The sequence below is a fragment of the Achroia grisella genome, unplaced genomic scaffold (assembly GCF_030625045.1).
Source record: "Achroia grisella isolate CSIRO2021 unplaced genomic scaffold, CSIRO_AGI_Agris_v1 utg874, whole genome shotgun sequence".
Classification (NCBI taxonomy): domain Eukaryota; kingdom Metazoa; phylum Arthropoda; class Insecta; order Lepidoptera; family Pyralidae; genus Achroia; species Achroia grisella.
This window is the reverse complement of record NW_026713051.1, coordinates 1707636-1729210: the sequence shown is the minus strand read 5'-3', so window position 1 is coordinate 1729210 and position 21575 is coordinate 1707636. Positions and strand designations below refer to the sequence as shown.

The following is a 21575-nucleotide window of genomic DNA, read 5'->3' as shown; positions in this document are numbered from 1 at the left end:
TACATAACGTAATGAAAAGGACGTACCCTGTCTGTAACATAATCATACTGTCGATATCGATTGTTGCAACGAAACGTAACTTCACATGTCGATAAAAATTATTTATATCGAATGTCAATTATGTTATATCGTTGCAATGTTGCGATTTTGCCGTAATGGCAGAGTGCATAGAAATGGTTTTTACAGTATTAAAAATAATACAGAAGTTGGTGGTTGAGAATAAAATCTTTAGTGTCAATTGTCTTCTCTTGTTTTGATAATTTTCAGTGTTATATATATTTTAATAAAAAAATATTTAAATATTTGTGAAAGAGTTTGAAATTTCTGCATTGAAAAATTGTCATGACTCCATATTAGTGTTGGCAATTTGATATTTGGTTTGTGTACAAAATTACATTTAAGAAAAACAAAATTTGTAATAATAGTTCTGAAATTGTTTGATTATCCGCTTTTTCCACTAACTTCACGTCAATACTTTGTCGATAGAAATGATTTGTATAACAATCATAAACATGATGTACCTATTATATTAACGCAATATCGTCATTTATCAATTGAAATTGTTTTTGTAAATATTTGAATCATAACTTTAATAGAAACTATTTCATTCAGTGTTACATAAGTAACCGGCAGATATATAGATATACACGTGTATATTTTTTAAAGATATCAGTTAATTTATCAGCTTTAAGGGACTTTCTTACTGCAACCAGAGATAATATAAGATAATATGACTATTCACATAATTCAGGACTAAATGTACCAAATGAACTGTGTTGTCCAAGATGTACACAAGCTTGTATTACGAATACGGAATCTAAAAATTAGTTGAAAATACAAATCATCGTTATGCAAATAAACTTAATTAAAACACTTTTTAGGAGTCCTTTTTTATTGTACTCTCACATTCGAAATGCAGATCCGGCTGGAAATGGGGAAGAAATTCAATTATTTAATCATTTAGATTATAAAATAATTAAGCAATTCGATTTGAACATTATTCGCATTGTTAGATCTAAACAAGTGAAGTGGGTATTACGTAATACCAGATTTAGTAATAACTTGTAACTATGAAATATTTATGTAGTTTGAAATTACGATGACTGATAGTCGTATAAACAGAGTTTACTATCTCGTATTAAACTGTAGAGTTGTAAACTTGTATGTAACAACAATATTCTCGGGTTAAGATATAACTAAAACTAACTTTATTAGAAATAAACCATTAATAGGTGTATACTTTCAAACGTACTTTATAAGGGACTAACTTTAGTAGAAATAAATCTTTTATTATATATTCTTAACGTATTGTAAAAGATGGACATATTTAAACATTGTTTATTTAAGGTATAGTTTTGCTGAAACAAAAGTATCTACACAGCAAAAATAGTTATTATGAAGGTTGACCACCTATTATTAGAATTCTATATTTATACGATATAACAAACATCACTAAGGATGCACTTTATCCATTATCTGTACAATGGATAAAGTGGATAGACATTATTTTAAAAGTTTGTTTCTCCGTTGACAAAGCAAGCAAAGAATAAATTCTTAAAACTCATATCTTGTAAAAAGTTCTACAAATCTGATAGTAGCAACCATGATAACAGGGGGGAAAGGGGATTGTTAGTAATATGAAATGATGATCTTATTGCTAGCAATGTACCATGTCAAGTTAACCTCCACGCGGTTACCTCTGGAAACCATCGTGGTAAATTCTTGGTAAATTTGTCACGATGGGCTAACTGATCTGACCTCATGCTCATCTTATCATCATCCACTGGTGCCCCGTCAGCGTAAACCGTTAGCGCAGGCGGGTACATCATTCTATTATCTTCAAAAAAAAAAGATAACAAGATTTTTCCTGAGCGTAGTATTTGCAATGAGTTTCGCATTATATTGTAGTGAAGTAGTTTCAATTTTTAGCTGACACAAAATAGGTTTTAAAGTGAAGATAAGATGCTACGGCGTAGGCGGCGTGTACGTGTAAAACTTGTATGTAAAATTTGCTGTTATATTATCTTCCGTTCATGTCTATAAGATAATCTTTCGACGAACCATTATGACCGCATCTTAAATATCTACGGTACATAATTAACGTCTGCAAGAGAACGAAGTGAAGTCACTACAGTTTTATAATTAAACATCTTTCCTGTTTACTTTTCAAGCATAGTTTTAAAAAAAAACCTATTCAACGTTCCTTAATGAGGCGCAGTTCAGAAAAAGATTGACATGTTCGTTGTAAAATAACTTCTAATGCATATATCTTAATCTTATTATTAATATAATAATTGCGAAAGTTTGAAAGTAGGGATGTTTGTCAGTCTTTCCCGTAAAAACTACTGAACGGATGTGGATGAAACTTTACAGTAATATAGCTTAGAATAGAATAGTATATAGCCTACATTTTTTATTTTTATTTATACATATATTAAAATTTAACGCGGGTGAAGCCGTGGGCTCACCTAGTGTGTGATATATCTATTTAGAATATTCTAGAGTGTATATCATTAAATCCTTCGAACGTGGTACCTTCGTTATAATTTTATTTACCGACCTTACCGATTTGTCTATATACTTGCGATATCGTTCGTTTATTTCTTAACTGAAAATCAATTATGTAAACTAATGCCATTAAGTAGATTGGAAAGCTCTTACTGGTTTTTCAGTATTAGGATATTACTGTATTAATAAATTGATATTAATGATTTGGTAATATAATTTTCTTATGTCAACATTTTATTATTAGTCTAATACTATATGTTACTGGAGCGGGAATACAACTACTATTTTAATTAAATCAAATACTAGTAAAAATATGTATTAGTAAAATGTGTTTGTTATACGAAGAAAGTAACAAAACAATTATTCAAAAGTGACATATAAAAAATAGATAACCAAAATATAAAGTTTATAAAAAGAATGGTAGACAAGCTGCCAGTAACACTGTAAATACGATTAAGTATCTCGTGTTAATTATACAGGTAGTTATGAGATTTTTATGCACTTGATAATTTCTAGATGCATCTTCACAACGAACTATGAGTATTTACGCAACATACAACAAACTTTTATATAACTATTTTCATTTTACGAGAGCATTTAATTTACATCGCAAAAGAATGCTCTCGTAACTACCAATTAATGGGTATAGCACAAGTAATGTTTGTTTATACCCATTATATACACTATTCATTACAAAGACAAGAATTCTGCCTGATAAACAATTTATGTTTATTTCGTCGTTTTGTATTCACCAAAATACTGCAGCCAACTCAAAAGTTAGCACTAGAAATGCATCAAACAAATTAGTTATTAAATGCAAAGTATTCATTCTATTTTAGTAAATATTTAATATTGAAAAATACTAATATTATGTTAACTTATAATGACCAAAATTTTTATTATTCTGATCATATAATATTTCTAATAATTTTGTTATTCTATTTAGAAATAAAAATAATTGAGGTAAGTAAATACAATTATAATAAAATTGCGCTGTAATATGCTTACTTATTATAACTGTATTCTGGAGTTCATATTTATGAAGAATCGCTTCTTTTATTACATTCTGTTTCTTCAAAGCAATTGCAAAGAAATCTTACACCTAAAACAATTACAGTATCTTGGATCGCCGTGTCTGTTTTTATATAATAGTTGAGTTAATTTTTGTTTGTACAAAGTAACAATTACGAGCTCTGGGTAAGTTTAAACTGCACTTCTAATGCTTAGTTCACTTTAAACTTTGTTTGCTTTAATAAAATTGCATGTGCATATCTGTAGTAAACCGAAAGCCAGTTATTATTTGTAAAACGGAATAGCTATTCCGTAGAACTCAATCGAAATATAAATCACTTATTTGAACGTTTGAAACGAGCAAATTGCGCCAATTACAACGTGCGATTCGTATTCATTGGCGCTGTTCGCTTGTTTATTTGCCATAGCTGGGTTTCGAAAAGTTATTTATCCTTTACATAGAACATTTTAATCAATGCTTAGCTTTTATAGAAGGGATAAATACATTTTTATTATATGTTTAGGTATGTTTTACACTTAGGAATGTAATATTGATTTTATTAGGGCATAATGAATTTACTCAGGTGTCCATCAATGTTAGGTATCGTCTATTTCCGTCGACAATACTAGACTTACGAACACTAATTTTCATATAAAAAATCATTTATTAATGTAGGGCATTTTAGGTGTAAAATTTTTTGTATTAATGTTTATATTTTTCCCTTCCGTTGCAAATGTATTTAACCCAGTTACTGTATATACAAGATTTTTCCTACATTTTTATTTAGATTAGCAATAGGAAATTGCAAGCAGTCCTTGAATAAAAATAAAGTAATAAACAACTGAGGTCGTTTATTTCTTCTCAGTATCTCGCGTGATTATCTTACGCTTGAAGACGCGCGAAGACTATCTAGTAACTATTGATTAAAGTTTATATCCCAGTTCACTCACAAATCCAATGAAATGTCCCTTCCGAATCCAGTTCATGAGTTTTCTGAGTCTATGTGTTGGTATAATTCTCATTTAATATCAATAAGTGGAGTATATTATACCAGGAGTAATATTAATATTGTTGGAGTAATAATAAAATGTTATTCTGAATTCTATCTATAATGCCAGAACATAACCCCTCCGTATTCAGGGGAAAAATAAAAACTAAATACGAGTAGTTGCTACTGCATTTCTAGGCAATATATAAAAGTTTATTAAGTTAGAAAAAACTCATTTGTATGCTTAAATCTTTGAAACTACGCAACGGATTATGAAGCGGTTTTTTTTTAATAGATAGAGTGATTCAAGAGGAAAGTTTATATGTATGATACATGTACATCCGTACGAAGGATAGGTAGCTAGTTTATAATAATTCCTTTCTAATAACTATGTTATGCATGTCAAACATATGGATAGATTCGTTTATGTGCATCGATGTTGTCATAGAAGTAATTGTAGTCTTAGTTCATATAAGTCTTCAATATTTAATTTATGGAATATTACAAATTATTTTAATGTAATCTATTAATTGTAGGCCGACTATGAGCTGTCAAACATACTGTTGGAGTTCACGAGGAATGGGGTTCCGCCGCTGAAAGGATTCTGCATCGCCAACGTGCCTGACGAGGCAATGAGATACATCTATTGGACTGACAACCCTGACTGCCTGGATGACCTTTATGACGTGAAGAGTGAGTACTTATTTGACTTTTTTTATACATCTATGGTGGCAAACAAACATACGGCCTATCTGATGGTAAATGGATACCGTAGCCTATAAACGCCTGAGATAACAGGGGTGTTAATTTGAAAACCCCCATGCTGTAGTCTCGTGAGAAAACCGCGGCAGGTACTTCATTGCCATCATGCCAGCGCGTGCTTCTTGCACATTAACATTGTGCTGGCTTCACAAGATTTAAATTACCTTCATATCTGCATGCACTCGTACGAGCTTCTCACCATTTCTTCGATTCTATTTTCTATAAAACGCCCATTATGCGCGTTTTTATAAAAATGTATTGTTCGGAAATGGTATGCTATTAGAATACTGCGTAGTTCAATGATGGGTATTATTGAACTGCTATGATACTGTGACTTCACACGGGTTCACATTAACATACGACTGATATAAAAATTGAAACTAGTATTTCAAAAATATGTGTAAATATGTGCTTTCCTCAATAATATAAATATTTTGTAATGTTGAATTTTTTTTTTGTTTACACAATTCAAAGAAGTCTTGCAGTATCTTTTCGCTAGGTTATAATCTATGAAGGATTTATTTTACTCTTTACTGTACTAGAAATAAATTACAAAAACATTTTCCTGTTCCTGTTCCTGACAACCTTTGCTTAGAGGAGAGAAGACAGAAAGTGTAAATTATCATATTAAGGATACACAATCCTTACACAAATGGCCACCTAAATCCATATATACGCATATCCTATGCTACAAATAGATATCCAAATATCACAAAAACTTTCATGTTAACGGCCAACCGCTTTCCACAGAGAGTAAGGAGCGATCGTTAATAGACCTCCGACTAAGGCGACCTCATTCCAGAGGGGTTAAAATAGTAATTTTACACGATTCATTTTATATACGTATACACGAACGTGTTTCATTTCAAGAACAAGGCGCTTAACTAAATGTTTTAAAATATATTTTATTCCTTTAGTAATAGTATCTACCTATTTCGTAACGACTCTAAATATTGACTTTTTTCTATCACTTACCCATAAAGTCTGTTCAGTACTTATTGTTTTAGCGGGTTATCCTTTATATTCGTGAACGGATGTTGCTTGCACTGGTCTGTTCGGGTTACGAACACTGATTAGACTATTTGCCTTTGACAAAGTTGTTATAACATATGCTGATTATCACTCTATTGTCTCAAATTTGAATTTAAAATTGGATCTATATTATTGTAAACATGTACAACCATATTTGAAAAGAATACGAGCTGTGTTACATGTCAGTTCTTCTCATCTCGAAAACGTTCTGAACTGACGATAGATTTGAGATATCATAGGAGTTTGTAATGGACCTACATGAATAAAGATATTTTGATTTGATTTGATTTATTCATAATAATAGAATAATTGTTACTACGCATAGATTACTAGCAACGATGATAATCTCTGATACTAATCAAAATGGATGTTTTCATTCGAAGTCGTTGCGTATTCCAAACACAATATTGAGCGACTAAATAAGTACAGTTCAATCGAATTGTATTAAAATTTATTATGTAATGTAATGAATTTTAACATTATTTTAATCAACGAACGTGGTTGTAATTCGATATCACTGCAAATGTTGTTATAATTTATAAATCAGTATTTATTCATATATGTACAATCTTTAAAATAAATTACGCAGCGTTTGGGATATGATAATTTATTTTATTTTATGTAAAAACTTATGTACTGTACCGATGGATGTTGTATAAACCAATAAATATTACATTAACTCCAAGTATATATCTATGTTGTTTGTTACAAATATATATATACATATAAAAGTAAAAAGAATGTCAGAGATGATCATCCATTACGTTTGATACACGGAAAAGTAGTTTATATAAATTAGTTCTATTTCTAGAAACTGCCCACTAATAATCCTAGTTGCCGGTTGGCCCATAAGTCTGGAAAAGTATCGATAGATCTTGAGTCGAAGTAGACATATGCCAGGCCATCCACAATTGATGATCCTAGTTCGTAACACAAGAATACTGATACGTGATCAACGCGTTGGAGACCCGCTTTGGACTCCTTTACTGCTTAATCAACTAATAATTCTATATTAAGTAATGAAATAAAAATACATGTTTAAGCATACAATATTGTGTTTGGAATACGCAACGACTTCGAATGAAAACATCCATTTTGATTAGTATCAGAGATTATCATCGTTGCTAGTAGTCTATGCGTAGTAACAATTATTCTATTATTATGAATAAATCAAATCAAATCAAAATATCTTTATTCATGTAGGTCCATTACAAACTCCTATGATATCTCAAATCTATCGTCAGTTCAGAACGTTTTCGAGATGAGAAGAACTGACATGTAACACAGCTCGTATTCTTTTCAAATATGGTTGTACATGTTTACAATAATATAGATCCAATTTTAAAATAATGAAATAAAAATACGCTTAAACATTATAACATATTGGATTTATGCCGCGGCGTTGCCCGTGTTGAATTTAGAATATGTTTCTGATTAGTAATGTAGTTTTCTAAAGGTGTGAGATTTACTAAAGCTTTCTCGGCTTACAATTACAAATGTAAATTATAGTTTTTTATATCATTAATGGACCAAGCCATCCATACCATGATCTGCACGAGCAATTCATGATCCATAATGTAAGGAGCTCAAGAAAATAAAAATATATTACGCCGACCCCAAATGATAGGATATGTTAGAAGCAGATGATTACTCGTGTTAAATTTCAATAAAAAAATAGCAAATGTGTTATTCTGATGGCTAAACTATATTACTGTAAAGTTTCATGAAAATCTGTTCACTAGTTTTTGCTTGAAAGAGTAACAAACATCCATACTTACAAACTTACGCGTTTATAAATTGTTAACATTAAGATATAGTATTAGTATTCATAGTTATACTATATCACATAAGATATAATATAGTTTGAGATTAGATTTTACGGTGTAATATGTACAGTGTTGTTTATTTATTTTTGACAGTTTATGGCTACCATACTCATATATATTTTATGGTGTCGTCATATAGCCTATAGCACTCCCGCAATTAAGATGAATTCGACGACATCCCGTTAATTGAAGTCCATCAAGCCATTTTGAGTTCACGTTGAACCAAAATACGAGGAAAACTATATATCAAAATAAGATATGCATAGAAATTAAACATATATTGTGTGCTTTATCTATACATCTATACATATAAATAAAATTGAAGTGTCGGTTTGTAATATTAAAATAAACGTTTTTTACTACATGCATATGAATATAAATACGGTACATACACCAAAATAATTTTTTTTACAATTTTTGTTTGTTCCGTCTAATCTCTGAAATGACTGGACCGATTTTGACGGGATTTCTTTTGGCAGGTAGGTGATGTAATAAGGAGTAACTTAGGCTACATTTATTTTAGAAAAAATAAAGTTAAAATCCACGCGGACGAAGTCGCAGGAACAGCTAGTGTGATATAAAATTACAAATTTAATGATTTTCATTTCTGCAATTCTTATATATTTGATCACATAAAAGTCCTTAATAGTGTACTTATGAAGATACAAATCTATGTGTCTTGACTATCGATCCTAAAGTCCCACTATCGATCCTAAGTTATACCCTTAGGGGTGAAATTTATCAAAATTCTTTCTTAGGGGATGCCTACGTGATAGTAGATTTATGCATGCAAAGTTTCAGCCCGATCGGTTTAAAATTGACAAAGTTTCATACAAACTTTCATCCCCTATTTTATCCCCTTGGGGGTAGAATTAATCAAAATCCTTTCTTAGGTTAGGCATCGGCCTTCGTCATAACATCTACCTGCATGCCAAATTTCAGCCCGATCCGTCCAGTGGTTTAGGCTGTGCGTTGATAGATCACTATGTCAGTCACCTTTAAGTTATATATATAATAAATTATAATTCCTCGTAACTTTTTTACCTTCTCACCAAACAATCTTAGACTTACTATGTACTTACCATTATTACGGACTCATTAAAAAACCTTATGACGTAACGTAATAGTAATGTGATTGTAACAAATTACTGACATATTTACATATTATTAGTTTACGTAAAACGTTGCACTAAAATAATATAGTACATGAAAATGGATCTTAAGACATTTGCTTTCCGAAAGAGCGGTAGATTAAAAAATGTAATGACTATTCAAAAGTACTTCAATGTAAGTTTATTTGAATAAATGATTTTCTATTCTATTCTATTCTTTTGAAGTCCATATTTTATATAATAACCACCACTTGTCAAGTCAAGTGTGAAAAAGTGCAGCGATTTATCGTAAATGTAGTGATGGCAGTCAGTTAGCCTCGCTAGTTAGGAATCCCATGCGAAACATTCAAATAGAATAGAATAAAAGATTATTTATTCAAATAAACTTACATTGAAGCACTTTTCAGTAGTCATTACGTTTTTTTTCCTATCTGCCGCTTCGGACAGCTCACTCATCACAAGAAGAATGAGCAAGAATCTTGCGTGTTTCTCTTTTAATTAATTTTTATATTTCTTTACATTTTTAAGTAATACTATATCTAATTTACATAAAGTCATTTTTTATTATTATTTATAAATTAATTTTAAATTTTGACTTTTTCTAAAATGGGGGAAACACGTCACAAGTCTCGTACTCTCCCACTTTGAATGCTTTGGGAAACTCAAGTGAAATTACAAATGTGATATTTTTTAAAAATAAACAATTATAAAAACGTATTGCACAGATTTTATTTTAAAGGGAAAACAACTATAGTTATCATTGTTATAGTTATTAAAAATTTCCAGCTTCGTTTTTCATTAATCATTAGGTACTAATTTGAAATGACTCCAATACATCTGTAAACACTCAAGTGAAATTATAAATGTGATATATTTTTAACAATAACAAATGTATTATACTTATAGAACTGATTTCATTTTCAAGGGAAACACAACTTTAGTTATCTTTATTATATTTAAATTTTCCAGCTTCGTTTTTCATTAATCATTACCAAAACCATTAAATTCAATGACTCCAACACATCTGTAAACCTTACCTATGGAAAAAAGTTTGGTATTTCGTACATGTTTACACAAAACAAATACCGACCAGTAACACATCGAGGGTATAGCAATTAAACTTTGTAAAGAGGTTTTTGTTTCCCTTATATGACAATGTATTTGACTAAAAATGTCAAGTAAAATTTAATTTACGTATGGAATGAACATTGAATGACTATTAGGTAATTGTAATTAAAAATGTTCTTAGTTTAATTTATTTTGATAACTTAGACTTACTTCGTAACTAAGTCAATTTTATAATAGTGAGTTTTTTTATTATTCAAAAACTTTCTTTGTTTTTAATCATTCTTCAGAGTTTAAGTGCTGCTCTGTGCTACGTCGTGTTAAGTTTCAAACTTTTAGATGCTGTATCTGACATAAAGATAGATTCAGAACGCTTCCAGATTTTCAAGTTTCTTCAAAAGTTTAGGAAGAAGACACTACTGTCTGATTGAAACTGCTCTGTTGATATGTACATACAAATATGCAAGGCATGCAAGTATATATGTATGTACCATACATATATACTTGCATATTTGTATGTAAATAAAAAACATGAGTTACGCTATGGTCAGGTTTAAGTAACGCGCTCAAATTTAGAAATAACAAAAAAAAGGTTTACTAAATTGAATGTTCTTATTTTGATTTTGTATTCCGTCACATTTTTGCCAAACACATGTATAGTATTTTCAATCTTATAGATAGGCTAAAGAGAGTAAGAGACTCTGTAAATTTGGATATCTAATTACTTAGGTAACCAAATTAGATACAATTACACATGAAATAAAGAAACCCTGAGGAATATGAAACACAATGAAACACTATTTTGATTCTCTAAAAGTTGAGACTTATAACTATTAAGTCATAATGTTTATTACATATATTTTGATTTATAATCTCCCTAGTTACAGAATAATAATTCATTTATTCTATCTAATATAAATTGAAATGCGATCGATAAAATTAAAATATGTAATGGTATTGTACGACATAAACCAAATTATATAAAAAAATCAATCATTTTGAACTTCTTCATGTATTTATCAAATTTATATTTCCAATAATACTTGTATATAATAAATATCTAAAATTGTCCTGAATTTCAAACCGTAGCATTAGCACATTTTTAATATAACGTCTTTAAATTACGAATAAAGGAACTGATAAATTAATAATTTGAAAACAATAACGAAAAGAACTGTTGTGGATTCATTGTCGATTCGGAATCTTAAAACATATTAAATTCCATGTTAGAATCTGAAAAAACCCGATGTACGATATACTAAAAACCTATATAGCTTTATATATTGTAGATGTAATATATTGCAACCTGCTATTCTTTCATTATGCATAAGCGATGAATAGTGAGAGAGTAGCACCTGCATGCAACATGTATATGACGTTTAATTTTACTTTATTACATACATAATAGCAGTTGATTACAATAATATGACTTTTATAAGCAATGTATTTAACAAGTTTCTACACCAGGCTTCTCTCGTATGAATAAAATAATTAAAGTACCGTTGAAAGTTTAAGATATCCTCCCTCTGTTGTGAATAGAATAATTTAATATTTTATAACTTCCATGTATGCCAGAAAATATAATAGTAATATTAGAGGATTCTCGTGCAAGTATATATTTTTTCCATTCATTAAAACCAAATGTTGTTCCTCATACAAAGACTTAATATCCAGTTTGTTATAACCCCACACTAGGCTATACCTATATGTAATTTTAACAAATAACGTGGATATATGTATGTATGTTTGAGTTTGTTAGTTTGACTGACTGACGAGTAACGGTAAATTAGAAAATTAATAAAACATTTCATATTTTCGATCTAGAATATTTCTCTAATTTAATGCCCACATTTTTTATTTATGTTTTAGAACTGTTTCTTACGTTGTCTCTGTTCTCTTATTGTTACATTGTCTTTCCATAGTTCGCAGCTGTATATCAATATATTTTATTATCAGCTACGTCTTTTCATCATTTAGACGCCCCTACAGTCCAACGATCTGTTAATGTCTGCAATACATTAATAAATTCCTGAATATAAATACAGAGCAATGATGATTAAATTTATTCCTATACTCTGACTTAAATTTAATAACTAAGTACACTAACAACTAATATGTTGCAGATAAAGCAATCAAAACTTGAACTTGCTTTCCTCAAATTTTAACTAGCTTGCATTTATATACTAATGTGTCTGACCATCCGTGTTTCCAGCTTATTTGTAAAGGACTGAATGAATATTCATTTTCTAAACAAAACTCTCTCTGAAATGACTAATTTTAGAAGCGCATTATGAGTTTATTACATTATTACGCTTTCATATATTGAATTGAGACCAATCCAGATATAATCAAATATATTTGATATTATAATTAATACTGTAATAAGATCCTTTGAACATCAAATGTGCATATAATAATTAATCCACGTGGTTTTATGCATCAATAACTTGTACAGATACAAACAATACGCAATATCCGTTTAGTTATACATTTCACGGAGAAATTATCAGATTAATGAATTGGAAAGACAAGCACAATGTTATAGAGACCTATTTATAAAGTCAGCAATGCCGAGAGAATGAGAAATAATAATATCTTAACAGCGTCATTCTGCCTTTTGTGTGTAGGTAGCCTACAACGACAATTGTAATTTGTAACAAATGTAAATGCTTAAATTTAATCAAATCATTCATTGTTATCAATATAATTTACTAGCTTCCTCTTGAATCTCTCTATCTATTAAAAAATCGCTTCAAAATTCGTTGCGTAGTTTTAAAGATTTAAACACACATAGGGACAGACATCGGAGCGATTTTATTTTATACTACGTAATGATTCACTTTGGAGTGTCAATGTCATCACGATGTTGGTTTCCTGTCTTGTATATAGAGAGTTAGAATCGGAACTCCTGCCGTTTTGAAGTTTCAAATATTAAATGAATAAATAGAACAAAAAATACATGTATTTGTATACAAAAATACAACAGAATATTATACCAAAGATACATTTGAAGTATAATAATCTTTTTGAATTAATAATCACCATCACGACACTTCCGATTTTCATAAATTTAATATCTTTATACTTGTCTGATTCGCCAATATTTTATAGCTGCTATGATTCAGCATTGCGATCGGCTATCTAAATAATATCAACTTTTCATTGAGTGGGGTCATTCTAACACTGACTTCGACTCACCCACATAAACTTTATGGCTTGGCTTACCCGATGACTGATATCTATAATAACGAAGAATTATCGCAATAATTAGAAAAAAGGCAATCATTTATGCGCGGTAACTTCTATTCACGGCGGAGCACGGAAGACAAATTGGACAGTTTAATATTACATTTTTACCGACGCTTTTGCAGGAAATCGGCGACAATTTTAGATTGTGTAAACTTAAATATTTTGATCATTATTTATGCTACTTAAGTACTAGATTCTGAAATAAAAACTTAAATAATACCATTTATTTCATACAATACATGGTAAGTTCAGTGAGTGCTATTTGCATCGTCAATATTTAAAAAATCCATTGTTTTCGTTATTGTTAATTCAAATATTGTATATCTTTTTAAAATTTGTATAATGATCTAAGACGAAGGTCCCAATATTTAATAGAAGGTCAGGATTAATAGGATTATAAGAAGAATTTATATTTGAAACACTCATTGAAACAAATATAGTTTTGTAGTTCATCATATAACGGTTAAAATGTTCTCCACAAATTCATTTTTTTCTAAACATATTACAAATTGCTTAACAACATCAAATACAATATTAAGCTTCTTACTTCTACAGCGAGTCTCCGTCTTCGGCGCTAAATCCTAAAGATTGCCGCTTACAATATATTTCGGCGTTTTAAGAAACTCCTAAAAGGCACTAAGCTAATCCCGGGGGGAAATATTTGTGATCTTCGTTCTTGTCATCCGACAATTGAAGTTAATGGAGGAGCTATCTATTATAATGGAATTGTTGGGTCCTCTTTTATAGGTTAATACCTAAACGATAATCTGCGGTTAAGCCTTGCCTTCTATTCAATCAACATTAACACCATCGGTAGGGATAGGTATACTTTCATTCCGATTGAAACCGATTAAATGGTTTGAAAATAGATCCGGAATATACTTACGGTGCTATAAAAACATATCGGTGCCACGCTATTGATTGTTCACTTGGCCCAAAAAATCCACTACTCTATAAAAGATACAGTTATGATCTTGTTCATTTGATTGATGTTCATAGTCTTGGTACGTCATAATGTGCAATTAATACACATGCAAATATTTTTCAATTACAGTGTATTGATTTTGTAAATATATAATATTCCCATATACAAAAGATCTAAATGATATATTATTATGAAAATACATTTTAACCATAATTTTTTTCAATGCTACTTTTTAAAAATACAAAAAAGAAGAAGAAGAAAGGTATCTCCAGACTTTTATTATCTTAATAATATTATTTGTAAGTATAGATGTTTGCAAAAATTCACGCAACGCAAAAACTACTAAACTAATTTTGATGAAAATTTGCAGTAATATATTTTATGCATCAGAATAACACAATTTTTTATTGAAATTTAACGCGGGTCAAACCGCAGGCACACCTAATAACATATAAATTACATTATTTGGACAGAATATTGATACATCTATTAAAACTCGGTAACCCAATGGTATTACTTAGAAATATGACAACCCGAAAATCTGAATTATGTTTTACACCTGTGGTATAAGAAGGTGTCAGTGCTCTGTTGCGGCGTCTATTGTAAAATAAATTTCTTACCAGCTCAACTAAAGAACAATATGAATATCTAAGCTAGTGTATCGATCCATCAACAACTTGACTTCAGTTATGAAACACCTTCGTTATAACTTGATGTTGAGTTTAAAAGCTAGTATTTAGGTAACTGAACAATTTTCTTCGAGAAGCAAATTGGAAATCGGAATGTATATAAAAATGTTATTACTAAATGTAGTAGTTTAATGTGGAACGATTAATATAAAATTATATATATTGGGAAACTTCTTCCCAGTTCTTTAGCTTAAAAGTTGATTTTGCAAAATTTCTTACATCAACATCGATTATACTGATTATACTAGCAGGCTTGAATGTATGTAGTGTGGTCCATAAGGTGTCGAGACCCTTGGTCCAGGGGTGGGGATGGGGTCCTAGAGCTAAGACTTTTTAAGGAAATAAGAAAAAGGTTAGTTGACATCACAGAAGACCGAAGAGCTGGCAGCTACCTTGGACAAAGAATTAGCACAGCTATTCATAAGGGGAACGCTGCCAGTATCTTCAGAAACTTGTCTAAAGGTACTCCTTTTAATAATATATTTTAGTTTTTATTAATTTTATTTTTTAATCGAATAATGCACTTTCGTTTATAATGTTGAATTATAATAAATTTAAGTACAGACAAGCAATATTAATCTATTTTCAATTTGTAGTGAGGTAAAACAAATAGCGAGAAGACTTCTACTATAATGAGCAATATTTGGGCAGTATTTGAGTTCGCATCGATCACGTAGATTAGGTACACGCTAGCCGTACGGCACGCGACACGCCCCGCTCCCTAGACCTACAATTTCAACTTTGATTTCACTGCATTGTATTCCAATATAATATATGGTTGTACGTTCTCGCCTGTACATATTACAGTTCTTCATTATCTATGCAGAACTATGTTCCATTTTGAAATTACTGGGTAAAGAGGTGTAATAGTTTAATGCTCGGGAACAATAACAGATGTGCAGTTCTATAGTACATATCTGTGACAGCTAGCTAGTGCTGTCTAGCACTGTGTATTGTCACATAATTGTTACAAGTGGTTTATGTCTATAGACAATAATCACTACCTTGCAATAAATTAATTGTCTCTAAGTCGTTATTGTAATTAAGCTAGTTTGTTATTTAATAATTTAAATTATGCAAAATTTATAGATAAAAATTACGAAAATTATAATAATGTACAGAATATTCATTATGATACTTCAACATCAGTGTCAGCGACACAGCTGCTCCGATATTGTCTGCCACCCCCTCCGCAACGCCTACACAATCCTCCTCTAATTTATCACCATCCCTACCCGCAACAGGTACAAATATTGCACTCTCTATTCAGGTGGTAGCGTCTCGTCTTTCTCCTTAACTATAATAGAATTGCAACGGCGCGGCGCCTTCAGTATTTCTTAGTATCGAAAATCAATACTGTCAATTTATCTCACTTAAATTCATTGAACTATTAACGCAAACATTGTCATGTAAGAAATAAAATTTCACGTTTCGAGACCCAGCAGTTTGGCTCGTGTTATTTATAGTTATCTAGTGTCTAGACGGTCCGTCAATTAGTGAATTTCGTAATATTATCAACTTTTACAATTTAGAATAACTATAAATTATTATTTAAATATTATTGTCGTATTTGTTTAATATTTCATTAATATAGTTCGTTTGTATTCTAATTAAAAATAATTAGACTAAATTTATTTTATTTTATATTTAACCGTAACATTCGGTTATATAAAATTACAGAGCGTTCAGTAACTTTTTTACTACTTAGATTACTTGTGTAACAAAGTAAACAATCAGTTATCCATGGGATCATAAAGAAATATTAGGGTACATTAAAATTGTGAAACAATGCTTACCGCGTAAAATATTTATGTCCAATAAAAGAAAGCAGACCTGAAATTATTTAATAATGGTAGGGTTCTTAGAAATTCTTATTAAGTAGTATAAGTATTTGTAGTCAGATTTCTTGGATTTATAAAAAAATATAACATTACGTTAACCTTTAATTAAAAAGATTTTGAGGTAGACAGTAATCAGTATATCAGTAATTTGGATATTGAACAATTAATATATTACATAGATAATCATATATAATGTAAGATATTAATTATTCGATTTCCAAATTTGATTACTACTACCTCCATACCATCTCAATTAGAAGTTATGTAAAGAAAGCATTAGGCAATGACGAATTTACCATAAATAAAAGCAATGATCTAAAAATAAATACGTATTACAGTCATGATTGTAATTGATCCTAAAACTACGGAAATATCCATAATAATTTTGATTATAACTACAGTTATATACAATTATCTTACCTTCACAAAGCTGGTAGATACTGAAAATTTGAAAATAACTAATTCAATAGTTTCTCATAAACTATAATCTACCACTCCGTTGGTATAATACTGAATTTCGAGTTTTCATTTCCTTACCAATATTGTTGCATCTTACAAAATCCTTGAGATGAAAAGGAGCAGTGACAAATTGTATGCTTACTCGGTTAGAACACATAACGGACGGGACTACTTATACGAAGCGAATTTCATCTGAATATTATTCTTATCACCGTGGAATAGGTATTCAAGATTATACTATTAGCGTTGTTGACATAAAACCTCAGACTAGCTTTCAATACAATATCCTCTGAACATCCTCTTATGTAAATAGTTAATACAATTTCCACTTATGTAGTGTGTCCATATTAACAAATTTATTTTTCCTTCTCTACTATTACTTACTCATATTATTTTCTATAGTTATTACAAAAATATTTGATACTTTTTCCGTCAAATATCGGTTTATTACTATTTCAATAATGTAACGTAACATTCTCTCTAATAACTGCAAACTGGTTTTTTTGTCGCTGCTTAAAACAATATGATACTGAATTCTCTGAACTGGACCCTTTCAATGATTCACTGGTACCTTATAAAGCTTATAATATTAAATCTTACAATTAATACTGAAAAATAAATAGACTCCAGAACCACTATATATATATAATATAAAATAAAAGATGTACATAAGGAATTCATAATAATGTATTATACCAAAATGTTTTTTTAATGACTGAATAAAGTCAGTATAAAGAGATAAAAATACCTATGGCACATTCTCAGTGAACGTAATGGCAGAATCTAATCTATTTATTTTGTAACTCGATATAACATTTTCTTGGTATATAAATTATATAGTTATATATAAAAGTGCAATATAAACTTACTAGATATCAAACAAGTATAATTTAGTTGAAGTTCATCATCTACAACGCAAAGTAGCGATAACATTTGATATACGGTACGCACTTTTGTCATAATATACACGTATGTATAACAATAAAACATGTCCTCATTTGTCATGCTGTGTTACTCTATATCACCGCGAAGAACGGTCCCTATCCACCTGCACGGTGGTGCCTCCCTATCTCTACATTAATTACGAGCTCATTGACTTATAGGACTTGTATGAACTTGCAAATCGTAACCATTCTTCTCCCCTCCTTGGAGATATTCGTAGATTAATATTTTAAGTAATTGTTTATTTTACTTACTTGTTATAGTGAAATGCATAACTTCATGCTCATTCTTCTTGTAATGAGTCTGCGTTCCGAATTAGTGGTAGAATAAAACAAATATGTCTATTCGAACACGCGTGTATTGAGTTTACTTAATAAATGATTATTTCTATTTAGGTGTTTATCTCTAACTAGCTAGCCCTGGCTTCGCACGAGTGTACATGTATTATACATATCCACCTTCCTCTTGAATCACTCTATCTGTGTAAAAAACCGCATCAAAATCCGTTGCATAGTTTTAAAGATTTAAGCATACATAGGGACAGACAGCGACAGCGACTTTGTTTTATACTATGTAATGATAATCATGATAACATTTTTTTATTCAAAAGTGTCATTTTGTTGTTATTTTAAAGTGACATTCATTAAAGAAATGAAAACACAAGTTTCTTTCATTTTTCTTGTGATGACGCGTTCCGAATGAGTGATAGAGTAAAAAATATTACTATTCAAAAATGCCTATATTGATTAGTTCATTTGACTAAAGATTATTTCTATTAGGCGCTTATCTCTAATTACTAGATAACCTTTGTATGCAACAGATATTGTATAGCTACGATGTAGTTGTTATTGTACCTTGACTGATATGAAAGCCAGGCCTATCTCGTGGTAACAGTCTATTGACATGAACAATGGAGGCCTATAAATTAACAGATTGTCAGTATGATGCCATACTCGTGTGTCCCGCTATATATTCTGTGTTAACACTACACACATGAATGGATTGTATTAGTTACTCTAAAGGCTTCAGGCATCGCTATTTGTAAAGACAAAGCTGCTAAGTAACAAAGCGATAATGCATTAAAATAATTAATAGTACATCTATATTCTATACATATAAATAAAATTGGAGTGCCTGTTTATACTATTGAAATAACCGTTTTTTACTATTATTTAGTATTTTTACAGATTAGGAACGATTTTGACGGTTTTTTTTGCAAGTAGCTGGTGTATTACACCAGCTACTTGCAGGATCTAAAATATAAGTAGCCTAAGTTACTACTTGCAGGAGTAACTTAGGCTACTTATATTTTAGAAAATAAAGTGACCGTTTTTTATGATTTGATTTGAATATAAATACTGTACATACATCAAAATATTTTTTTTACAAGTTTTGACTCTGTCTATCTGGTTGTTCCGACTAATCCTGAAATGGCTGGACCTATTTTGACGGGACTTTTTTTGCAGGTAGCTGATGTAATAACTACTACTTTTATTTTACAAAATAAATTCGAAATCGCGGGTACAGCTAGTATATAATAAATTTCTTTAATACTGCCATACAATTACTACAAATATTCGCTCTCGATTGTCCCCTCGTGAACGTTTTACGACGTAAGAAATATTAATAGGTGAACCATAAAATTAAGAGAATCTTTAACGAATGTCGGCGTCCCACTCGAGCTGGGAATTGGAACAATTTTATTCAGTTCAACAGCGACTATAATCTCTCTTAGGAACAATAAAATATTCAAATGCTGTTGTTATTGTTGAAAGTGTATAAGTCGAGTATTTGAGTATGAATAATCACATTCATCTTATTGATTTAGCTGTTTATAGAGATGACTGAGTGGGCTGTCTCTTGCTTTGGTTCAATTTCTTTTTGTATATTTTTAACTAGCTGTACCCGCGTCTACGTCTGCGTGGAATTAAACTTTATTTTTCTAAAATAAAAGTAGCCTATATTACTCCTTAGTTCAGCTACCTGCCAATAAAACCCCGTCAAAATCAGTCCAGCCATTTCAAAGATTAGCCAGAACAAACATACTGACAGATAGACAGACAAAAATTGTAAAAAATGTTATTTAGTGTATGTACCGTATTGATATTCATATGTATGTAGTAAAAACGTTTATTTCAATGTTACAAACATTCACTACAATTTTATTTATATGTGTAAATATAGATGAATTATGGACAGAATAGTATTGTTAGGTACAAATTAATACGGCGGTAGTTCGGATGTCGGATAGTTGAATACTTTGTTCCATTTGAACTACTGGAACTGTAAAGTTTCTGAAGCCGATGAGCCGTAGTAAGAACCGAACTATTCTTAGTTCACAAATGTTTTCGCTAATTGAGCTCTTACAATTTTACGTAGAATTCTACTGCTAAATTCAAATTTATTATTAACTCCCGGATTATTCAATGGAAGCACCTCTTCACAAACAATTCTCGGTACCAATATTTCAAGATCGTTGTTTCTGAAAAACACAAGAAAGAAGTTAGATATGTAGAAATAATATCGGTGATAAATAAATACCTACGAATTTTCGAAAACTAATGCAGATATTTTTACAGTCTATTATTACATAGTATAAAACAAAGTCGCTGTCGCCCATCCATATGTATGCTTAAATCTTTAAAAGTACACGGCGGATTTTGAAGCAGTTTTTTTAATGGATAGAGTGATTCAAGAGCAAGGTTTATATATATAATGTATGAAGTTGGGGAGAGTAGCTAGTACAAATTAAATTGAGAAGAATTGACAAGAAACATAAATGAATTTTTTAACCACAGCACGGCCACGATGCTCTCAGTTACAGAGATATATGTATTGAAAGAGTCATCTGTGGTCAAATTAAAATAAGATAATCAACATAAGAAAGATATTTTCAATGACGGCCTCGATGGTCTAGCGATTTAGCATGCCGCCTTACTTCCGACGGTCGCGGGTTCGATTCCTCGCACGGCACAAACATTTGTATTCTTGATTATGACTGTTCGTATCGGTCAAGATGTTTTCTATGTATGTATTTACGAAAAACAATACATCTATGTATTCGTATTATTTATCTAGTACCTATAAGACCAATTTTAGCTAGCATAACTTGGAACTAGATGGCGCTGTGTGAATTCACCAGCGATTATTATTATTATCAATACA

At 30.4% G+C, this 21575-nt stretch overlaps 1 protein-coding gene across 1 annotated transcript in view; it reads left to right on the top strand.

Moving 5' to 3' along the window:
* Positions 1-21575, top strand: part of LOC131853048 (uncharacterized) — a 121062-nt gene that overhangs the window by 59269 nt on the left and 40218 nt on the right. The window contains exon 5 of the mRNA XM_059203841.1: positions 5045-5201. Coding sequence (XP_059059824.1) covers positions 5045-5201 — 157 coding nt within the window. The remainder of the gene's footprint in view (positions 1-5044; positions 5202-21575) is intronic.